The sequence below is a fragment of the Arachis hypogaea genome, chromosome 5, assembly GCF_003086295.3.
Source record: "Arachis hypogaea cultivar Tifrunner chromosome 5, arahy.Tifrunner.gnm2.J5K5, whole genome shotgun sequence".
NCBI classification, from domain to species: Eukaryota; Viridiplantae; Streptophyta; class Magnoliopsida; order Fabales; family Fabaceae; genus Arachis; species Arachis hypogaea.
In genome coordinates this window covers 95,129,678-95,149,239 of record NC_092040.1, presented here as the reverse complement: position 1 = coordinate 95,149,239, position 19,562 = coordinate 95,129,678, and the positions used below count along the sequence as shown (strand labels likewise).

Here is a 19,562-nt window from a genome sequence, read left to right as displayed (position 1 = left end):
TAAGTAAATAGACATTCAAAAAAAAATAATTGTATGTTTTACGCATCAAATGAAGTTCTATTATCTTATTAAAATTTAATTTTTTATTATTTTTTATATATTTATTATGAATTTAATTTTAATACATGTATAATTACAAAATATTGTCATCTAATTAGATTTAATATTCATGTGTTTAAATAATTTTTTAATTAGTAAATTTAAAAATAATTATTTTTATTATATGATAATATATATTTTTATATTATCCGGATATTAAAAATAAAAATTAAATTTATTTATTAAATATTTATAACAAAAATATATAATAAATATTATTTTGAAAAAAGATGATATTTGTGTTAAATATACTCATTCATATTCAACATTTTATTGGTTCTTGTAGCGTTCTCACAACATTCAATTCCATTTATTATAGCATCTCTCTCGATTTGGTTCTTCTCTGCAAAACCATGCTTTTTCATACTCTCTTCCAAACCCCTCGTTACACTAACTCTTCCGTTTAGAATCCATCAAAACCTTTTAGATTCAGTTTCTAATTTTTAATTTCGCACCTCAAAAAACCGTAATTCCCATTTCTCCGATCCGTTTTTCCCCCTAGCTGATTCTGCTTCAAGATTCAGTTTTTCATCTTCCTTGATTCCCAAGTCAGTAGTAAGTTCTCGTTTTCGCACATTTTGTAAGTTTCTACAAGTTTCTGTTTTAACCGATTGTTGTTGTTGTTTTTTTTTTTATAATATATTTCTTCGTTTTTATTTTAGGGTTTCGTGAATTCGCTGTGCCTGGTGATGAAGATTGAGGAATTGGAGGATGGGGAGTGTGTTATGGATGAAAGAGGGTATCACGAGAGGCAGATCGTGAGGGTTGATGCGAAGAGAGCGTTGGTTGGAGCGGGTGCAAGGATCCTGTTTTACCCTACGCTTTTGTACAATGTGCTTCGGAATAAGATTGAAGCTGAGTTCAGGTGGTGGGATGAAGTTGATGAGGTTTTACTCTCACTCCAACCTTTATTTTTTTTTATGGTGGTTCTTACAGTTTGTTAATTTTTTCCCTCTGGCTTAAGCGTGGTTGACTTTTTTTTTTCTTAAAAAGGGAAATTGGTTGTGATTGTTGCAATATTGAGGTTGAGAATGGGGTTTTTATGTTTGGATTTTTTTTTCTTGTGCCTTGAATTTGTGTTTGTGTTGCTCGGATAAATGAGATTTTGATGTTTTGATTCTTTGCAATGGGAGGATTGTTATGAGTATGATCAATGTTTCATAATTGATCTCATTTAGTTTCCATGGATGCTATCCTATCACTGAATTCTACTAGTTTGCTGCTGCTGCTTCCGGTTTCAATTTTGATCGTCTTTGTGGTTAAACTTAGCTTATAGTTGCTGTTCTGTTGATTTTTTTCCCCCCTGCAGTTTGTGTTACTGGGCGCTGTTCCATTCCCAAAAGATGTTCCACACTTGAAGAAACTCGGAGTGGGTGGTGTAATTACTCTAAATGAGCCTTATGAAACTTTGGTGCCTTCTAAGTTATATCATGTAAGTGATTTCTCACTTTCACCGGGTTGCGTGTATAAATTGGTGGATCCGTTCTACTCTTAATGGTTGTTAATATTCTTGGTTCATATTTTATTTGTTTCAGACTTATGGGATTGATCATCTGGTAATTCCTACAAGGGATTATCTCTTTGCCCCGTCTTTTGCTGATATAAGCAAGGCTGTTCAATTCATTCATCGTGAGTGATTTATTTAAGTTTCGGAAGGGGGGAGGGGGTAAATGTACCTATCTACCTATAGAAATATGTTTTGCCCGATGCAGTTTTCCCGTTTTGGAGCTTAATACTATCTTCTTTTTTTCTATACAGAGAATGCAAGTAGTGGAAGAACTACTTATGTTCACTGTAAAGCTGGGCGAGGGAGGAGTACAACAATTGTTCTTTGTTATTTGGTAATGTTTAGTCCTGAAGACTAGTAGTTATGTTTGCCTGGGGCATTAGTTAAAGCGTTTGATACTGATAAGTTTCCTCATATTTTATAGGTTGAATACAAGCACATGACACCTGCTGCTGCAATGGAATATGTGCGTTCTCGGAGGCCTAGAGTGCTATTGGCACCGTCTCAATGGAAGGTATGGTGTAAATATTGGAGTTTTTCTTCTTCTCTATGATTGTACCCTTTTAGTATTACATATTCTTGCTTGTTGATCATGATATGCAGGCTGTGCAAAAGTATAGCAAGCATAGAGCTGCTTCTTTGCCCTACTCTCCCTCTGCAGATGCAGTTCTTATAACCAAAGACGATCTTGAAGGCTACCATAGCACATGCCATGCTGGTATGGAACTGGCCATTGTACCTAAAGTCACGAAAAAGACCATGCCCATGATAGCAAGATTGTCTTGCCTGTTTACATCGTTGAAAGTTTCAGGTAGCAGTGTACCGACATCCCGGCGGCTGCCAGTATCCGAGGCACTTGCTTGCTAAAGCTAGCTTGAGATGAACATTGCAAGCTAGGGGAATGAAACTTAGATGAAGTTCTTTGTATGCTTGTGGTGCTCATCTCCAATAAAAACCAAAGGAGTGAATTGTTTTTTGTTTTTCTCTTAACCATTTCAACCCCTACTTTAATCCCTTGCTTTCAAATAGATTACTTTTTATGTTTTAGTTAGAGGGCAGCACCACCAGCAACTGAAGCACTTAATCTAAACTTTTACCCTTCAAGCAGGGGCCTGTACAAAGAGGTATGGTTCACAATGACATGATCATGGAAATAAATAAATTCTGATCATTTCCAGTGTTAGAACATGAAAGAATGATGTATAGGAAGAAAGAAAAGGAGGGAAATATTTCTCCAATGTTGTGTGTGAAGATATTATAGGAACATGTTTGTAGTCCTGTCTCCGTGTACATAAATTTCAAACACAGTTTACTTGTCCTTGAAGTAAATACATGTTTTGTTGATAAATAAAGTATGTTTTGTTTGTTAATCCAAGTGAAACCCTCGTGTCAGTAAAAGTAACATTTAAGGTGAAACCAACAGAATCTGTGCACTTCTTACCAAACTAAGATGCATTTATGGGAAGGCCGTTACTAAAATTGAAAGCTAATTCAACTTTCTTTTCCCTATATTTGTGCCACAAAACAATGAAGGTTGTTGCAAATCTAAGCTGTGATTTTTATCTCTATTCCCTGTTCTGTCTTGCAGCACCAAGAGGAAATTACGTAGTGGGAATGAAAGTGGGGAATCTTTGTGATATAGTGTGATGTTCCTCTGTCACTCTCAACATTAATCAATATCTCTCATGGTTGGTACACATCGTTTTCTTGGCCCCAACCAGTGTATTATGTTGCTCGTTTTGGCACGTAGGGTATATATAATATATCATATATTTAAGAGGTTTTACTCTTATTACAAAGCACATTTTATAACAATTTTATCAATTGAAAATTTGAAAGTGGCAATATTCACCTTCTAGATAAAATTCGGTTAATCTCTTTAATTCATAGCCTCATTGTTGCTAGGAAAAAGAGATCGATGAGGACACTGTTTTCTCTTGGTTATATGTGTTTTACGTATATAATTTATTTATACTTTTGACTTTACATAACATTTCGATTTTCTCTACTTTGGACTTTGGTTATAGTTTAATGAGAATGTGTGGTTACTGGCTACCAAAGCTATTAGAGTTGGTCTAGTGCTAAGAAATTTGGATTGCATGCATAAGTTCTTAGATTCAAACTTAATAATTACCATGTAACATGAAAGAAAAAATGGTGGTTACCATTATTCATTGCATGAAAGATTTGTTTCTAAAAGATCCAAGTTTACACATTTAATTGTATTCAATCTTTTGAGGTACTTAGAAGATATAGTTGCATTGATCCGAGGCCAATGAGAAAAAATTACGCTTTCAACTAATTATTACAAGCACTTTGGATTAAGAAAATACTAGTAATGGTTTTGAAGGCAAGTTGTTGTTATCATAGCCATTGGAAGTTCAACCTAATTTGATGCCGGATTCAAGGTTATTGCGCCATTGGAATAAAATTATTATTTGAAAAAAAAAATAGATTAATTTATATTAAAACTATGTTCAATAAACAGTGAAAAGGAACACAAAAATAAATAACAATTCCGTGTGTATTAAAGAAGTTGAAGATTTGATGAATCATCGACATAGAATATCCTACATATACTACTATTATTATTATTATCAATTTTTTTTGTTTTTGTTTTTGTTACATTTTTTCTCCCATAGCAAAATAGACTAAAATTGAAATAACAAAACAAAACCGTATTTGCTTAATCAAATTTTAAAAAAATATATAAATAATAACTTTTTCTAACCTTTTTTTTCGGACGTGAGTAAGGTCGAGCAGATCCGACCCGTCCGAAAGGCACCCTGACCCAAATCCTACATTCAAAAGAGAAAGACCCACTCCTTCCCTCTCTTCACTTCAGCGACACCAAATCCTAAACACCACCATCAGCAAGTCATTATCGCCGGCATTGATTATGGATTCGCAGCAAAAAGCACCAGAATTGGATGATAAATTTAGCTGCTCTAGATGCTCTCCGTCCAACCGTTCTCTGGTGCGGATCCTCTCTCCACAAATTCTTCCTGCTGTTCGATGCTAAACCCAAAGAAGATGACTACTTGCAGGTCAGCGGCGGATGGATGAGATAATAGGGACACCGATTCCGCGTGACACTCTTGATGAGCGGAGATGCTGCCCCACGGACGAGACTGAGGGAGGAAACCAACAACTTACCAATTTGAAGAGTTAGGGCAAAACGACTCAAGGAAAAGGAGATGGGCTTGCTGTGCAAATGATAGAATCTGGTATAGGCAGAGGCACACAAAGCAAAAGGGCAGCTCCAAACTCTAAGCGGATAGACTGATGCTGGAGAAGATCGATAGATAAAGATACCTGATATGCATTTCAGTTCCCTGATTGCGGTATGCCCATCCTATCTTTTCTTGAGATACTTGCAATTTGATTAGTTGGAGATAAAATCCAATTCTTGTTAATTTGACCTTGTAATTTCAGATTGGCAATTATGTGAGCCAATTGGTTTCTGATGTCTTGCAGGAAGGGGTCTATTTACCAGATGGCTCTTCTAGACTTGAGGGCTTCCACCAAAGGTAGGCAGTCGGACTCTATGGTCACTCTTTCCATGTTAAGATTAGCTGCTAAGATTGTTGCTTCCTTGATTGCCCATGCTTCTGCTGCCAGGCTGGAGTTTGCGTGAAAGGTTGCAGATGTTCCACCTCTTATCCTCCCATTACTGTCTCTAATGACTACCACTGCAGCCCCCTTTTTTGGAAGTAATCGAGAAGGCCGCGCTCACATTGATCTTGAGCCAACCTTGTGGGGAAGCTCTCCAAATTACTGGTACAACTCTTGATCCTCTTTGCTTGTGGTACTGTTTGTGTGAGAGTCTAAGGATTTATATATTTCTTGCTCAATGATTCTTGCTTGTATTAGAGTAGATATTCGATTCGGATCTGCTTGTTGAAATTGCTTGTTATTCCTTGCTTTCCATATTGTCTAGGTAGTGACTCCAATTCTACTCCAATTCACTTTCTTTTCTTTTGTGTCTCCTGTTTTTAATTTGTTGAGCTCTTGTTGTAACCATACTGCAACTGATGTTACTGTTTTCCTAGTTGGTATGTGCTGAGTTTGTGAGCTGAACCAAACTGCTCTAGTCCAGTCACAAAGTAAAAGGGCGTGTACAATAGTTTCTTCCTCCTGCATACAAATAGGACATATACTGTAGTGAGTGACTTTCTTTTTTATTAAATTTGTTCTTACCGGTAAGATGTCATGAGTTGCTCGCCATAAGAACATTTTTATTTTTTGTGGGACCTTCATCTGCCAAATTCCTTTCCATAAGTCCTCCAACCTATTGCTCCCTGGTGACATGCTTATTTGTGCATATTCCTCCTCTTTTTTTGCTATGTGATACCCAGTCTTCACCGTATATTCTCCATCCTGTCTGAAAGGCCAAATCAGCTTGTCTTGACTTCTAATCCTGCATACTGGGATTCGAAGTATTTTTTCAGCTATGTAGGATGAAAATATGCTTTGAACTTTGGATGCATCTCATTCTCTAGCATTAGTGAGGAGCTCTTCCACTTTAAAATCGGAGGGATTTTCTTTATTTAAGGGATAAGTAAGATCATGAATCCAATTGTCTCTGGAGACGTTTATCTTATCACCCTGACCTATACTCCATTTCGCATGATTTTTTAGGAGCTCCCTTCCCCGAAGTATACTATTCCACATTCAAGAGCCTTTTCTTTGTTTTTCCACCTCCCAGAAATCACAATTGGGAAAATAAATAGCTTTGAGAATTTTAACCCAAATAGCATCTGTGCTTTTGACGATTCTCCAAGCTTGCTTTGTTAACTGAGCTATGTTCTGGTGATGAAATTCCTTGAATCCAATGCCTCCTTTTTTGCTAGTGCATAATTTAGACCATTCTTTCCAATGAATTCCTCTTTCTTTTCCATGGTTTTTCCACCAAAATCTAGTCACTTTTGCGCACAGCTTGTTGCAGAATTTTTTTGGGAATTTGAGGACGCTCATTGCATACGTTGGGATAGCTTGAATAACTACTTTGATGAGGACCTCTTTTCCGGCTTGGTTTAAGAGACTCTCTTTCCACCCTTCGATTTTACCTTCTACCTTTTTCGCAATCCACTCCAGGGATTTGTTCTTTTATCTACCCCAGTGGGCTAGTAAACCTAAGTATTTTCCCGGTCTATCCCATGTCGGAATGTTCAAAATTTTTTCTATGTTGACTCTGGTTTGGATAGTAACATGATTGCCAAAGGTTATTCCTGATTTCTCCAGATTGATTACTTGTCCTTATGCGGAGGTGTAGTGATTTAATACTTGAATGATTTGATACATCTCTTTTTCCTTGGCTCCTGAAAAGATAATGCAATCATCAGCAAAGAGTAAATGAGTTATAATAAGGGGCTGATGGGGCTAATTTTATTCCTGAAATCAAATTTTTATTAAGAGCTTTGTCCATTAGAATAGTAAGAACTTCCGAAGCAATAATGAAGATATAAGGGGATAGAGGGTCTCCCTGTCTCAATCATTTTTGCGGGATGATTTCATTTGTGAGGACTCCATTGATTTTGAACTTGTAGCTCACACTTCTAATGCATTCTATCATCAGCTTGATCCACTTCTGGTGGAAGCCAAAAGCTCTAAGTACCTCCTCTAAGTAATCTCACTCCATTCTGTCATATGCTTTGTTCATGTCCAGTTTGATAGTAAGATCTTGAAAACTTTCTTTCCCTTTTTTGGTTATTTTATGGAAGGCCTCCTGAACTATTATGATGTTGTCTTGTATCATTCTTCCTCTAAGAAAGGCGCTCTGAGTTAGAGAGATGAGCTTGTTCATGATATTCCTAAGACTAGCCACCATGACCTTGGAGATGATCTTATAAATAAAGTTACAACAGCTTATAGCTCTCAATTGGTTCAATGATTCTGCTTGTTTGGTTTTTGGCACTAGAACCACCTGAGTTTCATTGACTTCCTTGGGTATTGTAGCAACCTGAAAGAAATGCTTGACCACAGAGCAGATATCTTCTTTGATGGTGTCCCAGTGTTTTTGGCAAAATTGGCCTCCTAAGCCATCGGACCCTAGTGCTCGATTCTCCTCCATGCTCAATGCCACATCTTTTATTTCCTCCATTGTGAGCTCTTGGAGGAGATTCCTGTTCATCTCTTCGGTCACTCTATTAGGGATGACTTTGATGCATTGTGTTAAATCAACCTTGCCTCTGGTTTTGTATAGTTCCTTGTTGTACTCTTCGATCTTTCTTAGGATATCAGTTTGGTTTTGAACCCAATTACCTCTTGTATCCTTCAACCTGTCAATGTGGTGTCCCTCCTTTGGATAGTTGACGCATGAAAAAACAGTGTTGCTGTCACCTAACTTAAGCCATCTAATTCTAGCCCTTTGTCCCCAAAATTTCTCATCCTGATTCCAAAGCTCTTTTATCTTCTGTTTGGCTTCCTTGATCTGATTTTGTTGGTGAGTTGTGTGTGGAGAATTTTGGAAGTGCTGAACTTTTAGTTTCCATCTTGAGATTTCTTTGTCTGCCCTTTTGAAATTTCTTCTATTCCATTCTTTTAGGTCAATTATACACCTTTTAGTTTTGTTGATCAGTGTCTCCCATTCTTTTCCCGACTTGCTTCCATTTTACCAACCTTTCCTAATAACCTCTTTGCAGTTGATGCGGATTTTGAAAACCAGGTAGTGAGGGTCGATCCCACAAGGATTGATGAACCAAGCAATAATAGTTGAGTGATTCACTTAATCAGACAAGTGAATTCAAATTGCATTAAACAGTAAATTAGAAAGTTTAAGAAAGCAAACAGTAAATTGGTTGTGAAAAATAATGTGAGAAAACAGTTAAGGTTTTGGAGATGTTCAAATTTCAGGATTAACAATTCTTACTAACCACTTTGATTATGCAAAGATTCAATTCACAGCAAACTTTAAGTGATTAGATTTCAATTCCTTGGTAATTTAATCCTTCTCTAACTTAATCGAACGCCAATTTCTTGGTCACTTAATCTAATTAGAGGGTTTAGGTTCAAATCCTAGTTTATAAGCCACATAAAACCCTAAAGATCCAGAGATGATATGATTATATGTCACATATCACATTAAATTCAGATAATTAGAGAGTTATGAGAATTCAGTTTCAAGCTGTTATTCAGGTGAGATAACTTTTCCAAGAGTCAACAAGAATTCAAGTTAGAAAAGAGTTATTTTCCAATATACTCTAATTCTTTGGATGGAGAACGAAACTGATTCTTGAATGTAAATCAATGCATAAATCAGAAGTAGGAAACAATAGTTATTAATCCATCCAAATAAACAGAGCTCCTAACCTTAACAATGATGGATTAGTTGCTCATGGTGTGACCATCCTGGGGACCATTCTGGGTGCAGTTGGTGGCGCCATACTCGGAAGAAGTGGTGCCTAACTTGAGCATCACTTGAGTGCATGGCGTTTGGCTTAGAGAGAGTGGCGTCCAACTTGAGGAGTAGGTGTGGCGCTATACTTGGTAATCCAGGCGCCATACTTGAGAGGCTTGGGATGCACATGGCGCCATACTTGGTAATCCAGGCGTTTGGCTTGAGGACTTGTGATGTATGGCGTTCAACATGGCGCCAAACGCCGTGACGTGGCGTTTGGCGCCACCTTCTGCTCCAAATCCAGCGAGTAAGTATAAACTATTATATATCGTTGGAAAGTTCTGGAAGTTAGCTTTCTAGTGGCGAGTAAGTATAAATTATTATATATCGTTGGAAAGCTCTGGAAGTTAGCATTCATGTAATAAATTCTCTTTGCACTTTGCCAAACTCGCCCGAATGCCACCTGTAATAAATCAAATTGCAAAACAACTCAAAGTAGCATTCATGGTGGCTTAAAACACCTAAATCTCAGAATAATATAGCAAATCCACATGCAAATTACTAAGAAAAGATAAGAAAAATGCTCACGTATCAATAGTCTTTCCTGTCATCCCAATATGATTCATATCTGAACATTCTAGGTCTTCTCTGCTCTGGTTTAGTGTTGAGAAGGAGGGGCCAGTGGTTAGATGAAATAGCTGGTGTAGCTATGAGTGTGACATGTTCAAACATTTTTCTCCAACCCCAATTCACTAATGCTCTGTTGATTCTTTCTCGGGTGACAATACTGTCTCTTGGATTGCTAAGCCATGTGAATTTACTCCCCTTAAGGTCAATATTCATGAGCTTCCTCTTATTAACTAGCTCTCTGAACTTCTCAATTTGGTTTTTGGTCTTGGGGTGGTTGCCGGTTTTCTCCTCCTGATTTAAGATATCATTGAAATCACCAATAAAGCAACATGGGTCATCTGCCAAGTCACTGGCTTCGGCCAGCAGCTTCCAAGTTTTCCTCCTTTGCTGAAAAATGGGATTGCCATAAGTAAAACGACACTTTCATGGTTGGTTAGCTAGCATTGTCTTTTATCTCAGCTATGATAAAATTATGGCACCAAGAATAAACTGAAACATCCACTTTTTCATTCCTCAAGTCACATAGCCCTTCAGATAAGCCCTGGGCTCTACACAAAATGCATTCTTGAAATGTAAACTCCTAGCTAACTTCCTAGTCTTTACTTCTTTGGCTTTAGTTTCCATAAGATAGATAATGACCAGCTTGTACTGTTTGCACAGATCTTTTAACTCAAAAACTGTCGCAAAAGCTGCCACTCCACAACAGTTCCAACTGAGAATGATCATGGCTGAGTTGGGGGCATCATAAGGCCCGCCTCTTCGGCCATAGATTGCGCTCCTTGGTCAGCAGTATCTCTGTTGCTTATCCCTTGTTCATTTCCTGCCTTGCTTTTCTTGTTAACTCTTGATTGTTGGTCTTCTTCCCAACTCTGTTCAGTTAATCTCATGGGGATAGTGTTGTCTCTCTCTCTTTTTATCTTCAGATTTTTTTTGAAGCCTCTGCTAAGCACTTCCTCCCAGCTTGCCATGTCCCTGCTCTTTTGGTTGTTGGCCTCTGAGTCTTTCTCTTCATTATCCGATGCTGGCTCTACAAAGTAGGTTTCTCCTTTTTCTGTTTTGTGAGTTTGCTTTTCCTTCTTGTTGTTCGGAGAGTACTTCATTGCTTCTTTCCCTCTTATCTCCCATTTTGATCGAAAAATTCTTATGGCATGGCCTCTTGTACTGTAATTTTCTCATTGTCTTCTTTTTCCCATTCGGTGCTCTTGTAAGTTGGAAAGGGGGAGATGATAGTCTTTGGGGCCTTTTCTTTGTTTGAGACATTTTGGGGAGAGGTTTGCTTATTTTTGGCCCATGCGGAACCTACTTGATTTTTTTGTAGGTCCATATTCATCTCATTGTTACTTGCTATTTGGGTTTGGTTTTCTATGTTGAATTTGTCCACTTTGATGGTTCAGCTATACATTCTCCTGTATATTGCTCATGTTGAATTTGTGCCCCATCTCTTTTCCATGTGGTTTTGGCATTGACTTCCTTTAGGGTGTGTGTGGTTAAGGGAATATTAGAGTATTTTCAGAAATATTTAGATGAGAATATTTTTTTTATGTTTGTTTTAAAGTTAAAAAAAATATTCTCAGATAAATTTTATTCTCTGGAATCAAAATATCACCAATTTCATTCCCATCTTCCTCCTAGTTATCTTCAATTCCAATGGAAATAGAATGTGTATAACAAAATAAAAAGACTAAAATATCTTTACTAATTTAACTCTTTTTCTCTTTTTTTAGATTTTTTCCAACTCATTCATCAAAAAAAACCAAACCCTAGCAGAGCCCTTCCTCCATGAAAACCAAACCTTAGCGAGTTTTCTCCCCAAATTCATGGAGGCTCCATCGGCGCCGCTTTGCCGCCGATTTGGATTTGCATGACCACCGTGCTCCTTGTTTGCGTTCGTGTTCGTCATCACAGCTCACCTCGGTTCACCGCGACTGCATTTTCGCCATCGTCACGACTCTGTTCGGATCCTTTGCGTTGTGTTGTCGCGTCTGGCCTCTCTCCTCCGTCTGACCTCGGTTGCTCCCGCGCCTCTCGCCTCCGCGATGCTCGAGTTGTGCTCCCTGTTTGTGTGGTCTCTCTCGCCTCTTTCTCTCCTCACGTCTCAACAATAACCATCAAAGCATAGAATCTTTTTCAAGCAAATAATCTTCTTGAGGTAAGGATTTTACACTGCTAGCGCTGTAAGACTTTCTGCTAGAACTTGTGGTTTGACATTGTTTATGTTTGGATTTTTATTTTTATTTGTTATTTATTTTTTTTCCCTGAATTCTATTTCTGCCAGAATATGGCATGCTAAATTGAATATGACATATATTTATACATATTATTGTGGATTAAATCAAATGTTGAATGCTGATGTTATAAAATAGAATTGTATTTTTCTCTGTTGATTCTGTTTTCAGTCACATGAAATTAATAGATATATATTCTGTTGATTCTGTTTTTTTCTGCTGAGACGGTAAGACATATATTTGTCCTTTGAATACTTTTTTCCCAATTTTTTGCCCTACTCAGGAATAATTATTGCTTACTGTAAGACATTACATAGGTGAACTAAATTTGGCAATTTAGGACTGTGAAAGAACAATTATTTATTCACTGTTACTAAGAGAGAAATGTTTGTTGGTAGTTCATGTGTATAAGTTATGTCCAAGCTTAGTTTTTTCTGGAAAGGTGAATCGATTGAGCTCTACTTATTCATAGTTCAATTTTCACTTTTGTTTGAATTGATTATATGAAATCATTTCAAATTTTCAATACAGGATATGTACCCATATAAATGTTCATATTCTTTTGATTTTAGTGATTATCTTAGATTATGTAGAATTTTGGAGCTTCACAAATGGTTGATAAGACTTAAGTTATTGTCATCTGCTTGTTATAGATAACAATTTAAAAATTTCTCTTGTGACTGTTTTACTTTCTGCTGATTTGAGAAATAATCTATTCTTTTTTGCTGCTATTAATTTATATCTACATTGGGATGTGCTTTTATCATATTTTTTCTTATATTAGATATAATGTATGTTTTTTCCAAAGTGCTTATTAGTTATTAATTTGTAAATGAAAAATTGTTTTATTTGTGTTATTTTCTGCTTATTAATCTACGAAGAATGGAAGAAAATTCTCGACCTAATTCAAAGCAAACTAAGCGTCATGAAAAATGTCTGTTGGATCTTGGGAGTGTGACAATGGTACGTTCAAATCCGATTATGGAAATATTTGAAAAAAATGGATGTGATCTTAATGTATAATTTTTTAACATAATATTTGTTTTTTTTTTTCATTTATAATTATATAGCTGTGTTATAATTGTATAGTTTGTTAATTTACAATAGAATGCTTTTTTGGATGAATTGTGGGGTCATTGTATCAAAATTCAGTTTATTGAATTTAGTTTTAGAAGTAATAATTCTAAATTGTTATGCTATGTTTAGGCTAATCCACACATTGAATCAAGGGTGAATTTGCTTAAGAGATAATATTTTGCAATAGTTGAAATGATGGGCACGGCTGGGAGTGGATTTAGTTGGAATTACAAAGATAAAATGATTGTAATGAAGCCAAAAATTTTTAATAAATGGAATAGTGTAAATTCTAAACAACTTTTTTTAATTCAATTTTATTTATTTTTAATTTTTTAATATTTATGCTTATTTTCTTTTAATTTCAGTCTCATCCTAATGTTAATGACCTCTACAATAAATCATTTTCACATTTTGAAAAGTTGGAAATAGCATTTGGTAGAAATATGGCTCAAGGAGGCAATGTTAGAAAATGTAACTCAAGCAGTTGCTACTATGGAAGCTGAGAGCGAAGCAAACTTGAGTGATCGGCAAGTGAATAAAAATACCCAACCAAATTTGGAAGAGACAGAAATTGAATATGAAGCTGATTCTCAAGTACGTAAACAATTGACTCTAGTTTATGTATATAAATTCACTTATTATTGACTCAGCTATTGTGTACTTTTTTGAATTTCAGAGTGATTCTTCATTAGTCCAATAGTTATATTTTTTCTTTCATTCTTCGTTAGTTCAATAGTTAATATTTCTTGATTCTTGATTCATATATTATTCTTCCTTTATAGAGCAATTTTTTATTTTAAAGTTGTCCCTACTCACTCGAGACTAAAGTTTTAAATATAGGATGTAACATAATTTTATTGATTGAAAAAAAAAAAATCAATTAGACATATGAAAGTGTTCCTACAATTTCAAATGAATTTGCCATGAAGTAGAAACACCTTTAATATCTCTAAGACTCTAACTGATCTTTTTTTCTTCAATCAATGAAATTGTGTTACACCCTATACTTAAAACTTTAGACTCGAGTGATTAACACAACTTTGAAATAAAAAATTGCTCTTCAAGTGAAGAATAATATATGAATAAGTGAATCAAGAACCAAGATTTAAGGAAGTACTTGTTGAACTAACTAAGAATAAAAAAATAGGAACTATTGAACTAACGAAAAATCACTCCAAAATTTAAGGAAGTACACAATAATAGGGTCAAAAATAAGTGAATTTATCTACATGAACTAGAGTCAATTACTTACGTACTTGAGAATCAGCTTCATATTCAATTTCAGTCTCTTCCAAATTTGCTTGGGGGTTTTCATTCACTTGTCGATCATTCAAGTTTACTTCGCGCTTAGTCTCTATAGTAGCAACTGCTTGAGTTACATTTTCTTCATTGCCTCCTTGAGCTCTATCTCTACCAAATGTTATTTCCAACTCTTCAAAATGTGGAAATGGTTTATTGTAGAGGCCGTTAGCATTAGGATGAGACTGAAATTAAAAGAAAAATAAGTAAGCAATAAATATTTAAAAGTTAAGATAAATAAAATTGAATTAAGAAAGTTGTTTAGAATTTACACTTTTCCATTCATTGAAAATTTGTCGTTTCACTACAATTATTTTATCTTTGTCGTTCCAACCAAATCCACTCCCAGCCGTGCTCATCATCTCAACTATTGCAAAATATGGTCTCTTAAGCAATTTTACCCTTGATTCAATGTGTGAATTAGTCTATACATAGCATAAATGGCACCACAATTCATTCAAAAATGCATTTTTATATTGTAAATTAACAAACTATACAATTATAAACAAGAAAAGCAAGTATTATGTTAAAATATTGTACCTTAAGATCACATCGAGGGATCTTTTTATAAAGCATTTTTTTCAAATGTTTTTCATAATCAGATTTGAATGTGTCATTGCCACACTTTCAAGAAGTAGTTGCAAGCTCCACCAAACACTCAACTAGTTTTGTATCTTCGTGCTTAGTTTGCTTTGAATCAGGTTGAGAATTTTCTTCCATTCTCTATAGATTAATAAGCAGAAAATAACACAAATAAGACAATTTTTCATTTACAAATTAATAACTAATAAGCACTTTGGAAAAAGCATGCTTTATATCTAATATAAGAAAAAATATGATAAAATACATCCCAATGTAAATTAATAGCAGCAAAAAAAGGCATCAGTAGGAAGTAAAACAGTCACACTAATTATCAATATTTAGAGAGAAATTCTTAAATTGTTATCTATAACAAGCAAATGACAATAACTCAAGTCATATCAACCATTTGTAAAGCTGTAAGATTCTACATAATTCAACAACTAAGATAATCACTAAAACCAAAAGAATATGAACATGTGGGGTGAGATTCATATGGTACATATTCTGATATTTATGTATTGAAAATTTGAAATGATCTCATAATCAATTGAAATAAAAGTGAAAATTGAAAAAATGAATTAGTAAAATCGATTCATCTTTCCAGGAAAGCTAACAAATTTTTCTCTCTTAGCAACGGTGAATAAATAAGTGTTCTTTCATAGCTTTAAATTGTCAAATTTAGTTCATTTATGTAATATGAATGGAATCATTACAGTATACAATAATTATTCCTGAAAGGGGGGGAATATTGGAAAAAAAATATTCAAAGGACAAATATATGTCTTATAACCTCAGCAGAAAAAACAGAATCAGCAAAATATATGTCTATCAATTTCATGTGATTGAAAATAAAATCAGTAGAAAAAAACAACTCTGTTTTATAACTTCAGCATTCAACGTATGATTCAATCTACCATAATATGTACAAATATATATGCCATATTCTAATAGAAGAGTTCAGTAAAAAAATAAATAACAAATAAAAATCCAAACATAAACAATGTCAAACCACAAATTTTAGCAGAAAGCCATACATCGCTAACCGTTAAAATCCCTGTGCTTGAAAAAGATTCTGTGTTTTGATGGTTATTGCGAGGAGGGAGAGGGGTGAAGGGAGACGACACAAACAGAAAGCACAACTCAAGCAGGCGAGAGCAACCGAGCTCAGATGGAGAGAGGCAGACACTTCCACACAACGCGAAGGATTCGAAGAGTTGCGACGATGGCGGCGAAAATGCAGTCGCAGGGAACCGAGGTGAGTTGTGATGATTAACACGAATACAAACAAAGAGTGCGGTGGTCATGCAAATCGGTGGCGAAGCGGTGCCACGCCGGTGGGACCTCCATGAATTTGTAGAAAAAAACTCCCTAAGATTTGGTTTTCATGGAGGAAGGACTCTCTCTGCTAAGGTTTGGTTTTTTGATGAAATGAGTTGGGAAAAAAATCTAAAAAAAGAGGAAAAAAGTTAAATTAGCAAGGGTATTTTGATTTTTTTATTTTGTTATAGACATTCCATTCTCATTGAAATTAAAGATAATCAGAGAGAGATGAAAATGAAATTAGTGATATTTTGATTCCAGAAAATAAAATTTATCTAAGAATATATTTTTAAACTTTGAAACAAACATGATAATAAAATATTCCCATCTAAATATTGTAATATTTCTCCAACCACACATACTCTAAGGGTAATAGCTCCAATGTGATTGATGATGTTGTGGTTGCTGTCTCCAGGGGGTTTAACTTGTAACAGTGGATTTGCATTCTCTTTTGTTTCTTTCTTATCGCCACCTAAATCTCCTGCTTCTTGTATTTTCAATTTTCTGGATGTCACTTCCATTTCAGAAATTCTTTATATCCAGCGGGTTTTGCTATTGTCCTCTGAGCTGTGGTTGTCACAACTCTCCCTCTCTTTCGCTTGGTTCCCATAAGCCTCGTCTCGTTTCCAATTTTCTTCGTCCTTCTCCTTTCCTCCTTCCATGGTTAGCGGTTTGGCTCCGGTTGTTCCTAAACCTACATCATACCGCAGTTTGGATGGCTTTAAAATTTTTGCAGTTCTGTTTCTCGGGACCGATGATACCGCAGTTAAAGCAATAGCAATCCTGAAGCTCACCTCTGCCCAAGTAGAAGCCGGTGTTGAGAGGCCTGGTAACATCTATGGATACCCAGATTTCATTTCTTTGTTACTGTCTTTGAAGCTGATTAGGACAGTGTTTCTTGCAACTTTTGAAATAGAGACATCTTTTGGGTTACCTCACATTCTTAGGATGGAGTTCTTAATCATTTTGAATTTGACTTCTTTTTCTGACATGATTTTACCTACTATGTTGTAGCAATCATGTTTATATCCTGGGCTTGGGTTCGGATTCATATATATGGTCTTGCCTTCAATAGGATCTAATCCCATGTTGGCATGTTTCAGGTTTGAGAGAGGAGATCAAAAGATGAGATAGCCTATTTGGTGAAAGAGATTTGGAGGGGATAAACTGTGGGAGTATAAAGGAAAAAAAAAACGGTTGAGTAGGTTAAGGTATGAAAGGTCTAGATATAGATAGTTAAAAATTGAGAGGAATGATTCTGCAGGTTAAGAGTGGTTAGATGAGGGGAATACAATGTTTTAAGGTAAGTATGGAATGGGGTCAGCTTCTGGTTAAGGTATATTTTATTGATAAAAAGATGGTTTTGTAACACTTGAAATAGGGAAAATGGTGTTTGTTGAGTTAGAAGTTTTCAAGAATGTGAGAAGCTCAGAGTTGAATGATGTTATGTTAAAGGAGATGTTTTCAATAATATGAGTTGGGGATGGGAAAGGGAAGAACCTCCCTCATGAAGAACCTGAAGTTCTTAATTACTCTCCAAGCGAGAGAGAAAATCCAGACCAGGGGAAAAACAATAAAATATACAATGATGACTGTATTTTTTTTTTGTAATCTCTCTTTTTTTTATTAAATTTTCAAAACTGAAAATTTCAGTTGATCCAAACTAAAAGTATCTATAAATCCCTTGCCCCAAACTACTTGACCTGTCCATCTCTCATAAGTTGGTAAAGCTAAAAGAATAAATACTTGTAGGTCATAAAAAATGGGTAAAACAGTCCACTTCACATATGAACAATAAATACTTGTTGGTGGACATGATTTTGTTTTTTGGGTATAAGTTGATGGACTTTAAGTAGGTCATTGTTTTTCTTGGGCCAAAATTATTGGTTCACACAATGATGGGCCTAGTAGACTTAAAGAATCTAAGTTGTAATAATTTCTTAGGAGACTAATCACCTTGAGTTTTTTTGTTTTTTTTGTCTAACCACCTTGAATTAGTTTAATAATTAATTCACGGATCTGTGTAAACAAATATTGAAGATTTTTAAAATTTTGTAAAAGAAAAAAATAAAAACAAAAAATAAAATTCTATTGTTTTTATAATTTTTTTCTTTTTTTTTATATAATATTTTTAAAATAAACACGAAAAAATGAAGATATAAGATGAAAACACAATAGTTTGTTAGAATCATATAATACATAGATTTCAAGTTTATGTATATGATGTATATCCTATTCGAAAATAATGGTAGCCTCCAATAATGTATAAGCTCTTTCAATTCCTGCCAAAATGTTGGAATTTTTATATTCTTTCTTATTCTATACAACTTGCATTATTATTGTTCCCCTTCCATGCCAAGAATAAGTAGCTTAAATGGCTTCACCATTTTGTCAAAACAAAATTTTGAAGATTATGATAGAAGGAAACTATTTTCATATAAACTAATTAATTAAATAATATATAAATAGCAGGTCATACCCACTTCTGTACTTACCGATATATATCCCATATGTTCTTCTTTTTCATCACTCAATATAAATATATAGTTCAATAATTATTCTTATCCGAATCTTCAAATTCTCAATCAATTAGAGTCTAGATATATACTCATCAATCGGGTCACATATTTGTGGAAATGTCTCGAATTGAATAGGACTAATTGAGTGATTATTACTAATTATTAGTCTTAATTTGGTGGCTTTGTGTTCCCTCAAGTTTTCAGCATCTCTTACCCACCAAAGAATTCTAACTCACAAGCAATGTTACGTTGTATAGAGCTCATGCCAATAATAATTTATTTAAACAAAAAAAAATAGACACTTGTTATATAATAAGTTTAGACTTCAAAAGAGGAAGAGAAAAAAAAAAGGAAAATTCTATGTATAACTTATTTAACTGAATCCAATTTTAGACATTCACTTTTGTTATATATCTTCTTTCTTTATTTTGTTTTAATCTTCTTGAAAACAAAAGTTGAGAACTGAAATAAAGAGGTGAAAAACTTTATTTGATGTCAAGTTTAGAATTTATATAACAGTGTCTCCCAAAAAAAAAAAAAAAAACAGATTCAATATGTGAGTTAACATAAAGTTGTTTAATTGGAAAAATAATTGAAAACAAAAGTTTGAGAAGTACTTGGCCTCAAACTCTTGAAAGCACTTTTATATGAATAGAGACATTTAATGGACACATATATATGTTTTTGTTGATAAATAATGTTGATGGGAACTGAAAACTTTTGACCATTTCTTAAAGAAAATTTAGGGTTCAATGAAACTTGACATCATGAAGAGATGTCATATAGCTAGCTGGAACAATTGAAGCTCTCTTTCGTTATATTACATGTTAAGAAATAATTTTGGGTTGGTTAAAGAATTAGTTCATTTATCTACTTATTAAGTAAGGGTTAGATATTCAAATTTTACCTATATAATAATTTATTAACTAATGATAAATTTTTAAATAGAACTCTGATTCGTAATG

General features: G+C 34.6%; 2 protein-coding genes and 2 long non-coding RNA genes across 7 annotated transcripts; 2 read left to right on the top strand and 2 right to left on the bottom strand.

The window, feature by feature from the left end:
- Positions 1 to 318: 318 nt before the first annotated feature.
- On the top strand, positions 319 to 2,981 carry LOC112802054 (phosphatidylglycerophosphate phosphatase PTPMT2). 3 transcript variants are annotated; one of them, XM_025845057.2, is made up of 7 exons: positions 319 to 654; positions 762 to 986; positions 1,409 to 1,531; positions 1,635 to 1,728; positions 1,858 to 1,940; positions 2,031 to 2,120; positions 2,210 to 2,981. In XM_025845057.2, the coding sequence occupies exons 2-7, from the start codon at positions 789 to 791 to the stop codon at positions 2,471 to 2,473; spliced, it is 852 nt and encodes a 283-aa protein (XP_025700842.1). In that variant the 5' UTR covers positions 319 to 654; positions 762 to 788; the 3' UTR covers positions 2,474 to 2,981. The 3 variants fall into 3 exon arrangements, with proteins under 3 accessions (XP_025700842.1, XP_025700843.1, XP_025700844.1); XM_025845058.2 differs by having other exon boundaries at positions 331 to 679; XM_025845059.3 differs by having other exon boundaries at positions 371 to 647.
- Positions 2,982 to 4,381: 1,400 nt separating this feature from the next.
- LOC140184729 (uncharacterized) lies at positions 4,382 to 17,741 on the top strand. Its single transcript, XR_011882267.1, has 4 exons — positions 4,382 to 4,950; positions 5,084 to 5,136; positions 5,228 to 5,386; positions 17,182 to 17,741. It is a non-coding gene; the product is annotated as an uncharacterized lncRNA (long non-coding RNA).
- LOC140184730 (uncharacterized) lies at positions 8,689 to 10,749 on the bottom strand. Its single transcript, XR_011882269.1, has 2 exons — positions 9,534 to 10,749; positions 8,689 to 9,408 (listed from the first exon to the last, which is right to left on the bottom strand). It is a non-coding gene; the product is annotated as an uncharacterized lncRNA (long non-coding RNA).
- Positions 13,984 to 17,182, bottom strand: LOC114927781 (uncharacterized). Of its 2 annotated transcripts, XM_072237480.1 has the most exons (5): positions 16,441 to 17,182; positions 15,793 to 16,204; positions 14,717 to 14,899; positions 14,449 to 14,601; positions 13,984 to 14,361 (listed from the first exon to the last, which is right to left on the bottom strand). In XM_072237480.1, exons 3-5 carry the CDS (start codon positions 14,750 to 14,752, stop codon positions 14,122 to 14,124), a joined length of 429 nt encoding a protein of 142 aa, XP_072093581.1. In that variant the 5' UTR covers positions 14,753 to 14,899; positions 15,793 to 16,204; positions 16,441 to 17,182; the 3' UTR covers positions 13,984 to 14,121. The 2 variants fall into 2 exon arrangements, with proteins under 2 accessions (XP_072093581.1, XP_029154569.2); XM_029298736.2 differs by lacking the exon at positions 16,441 to 17,182 and having other exon boundaries at positions 15,802 to 16,155.
- Positions 17,742 to 19,562: the final 1,821 nt, after the last annotated feature.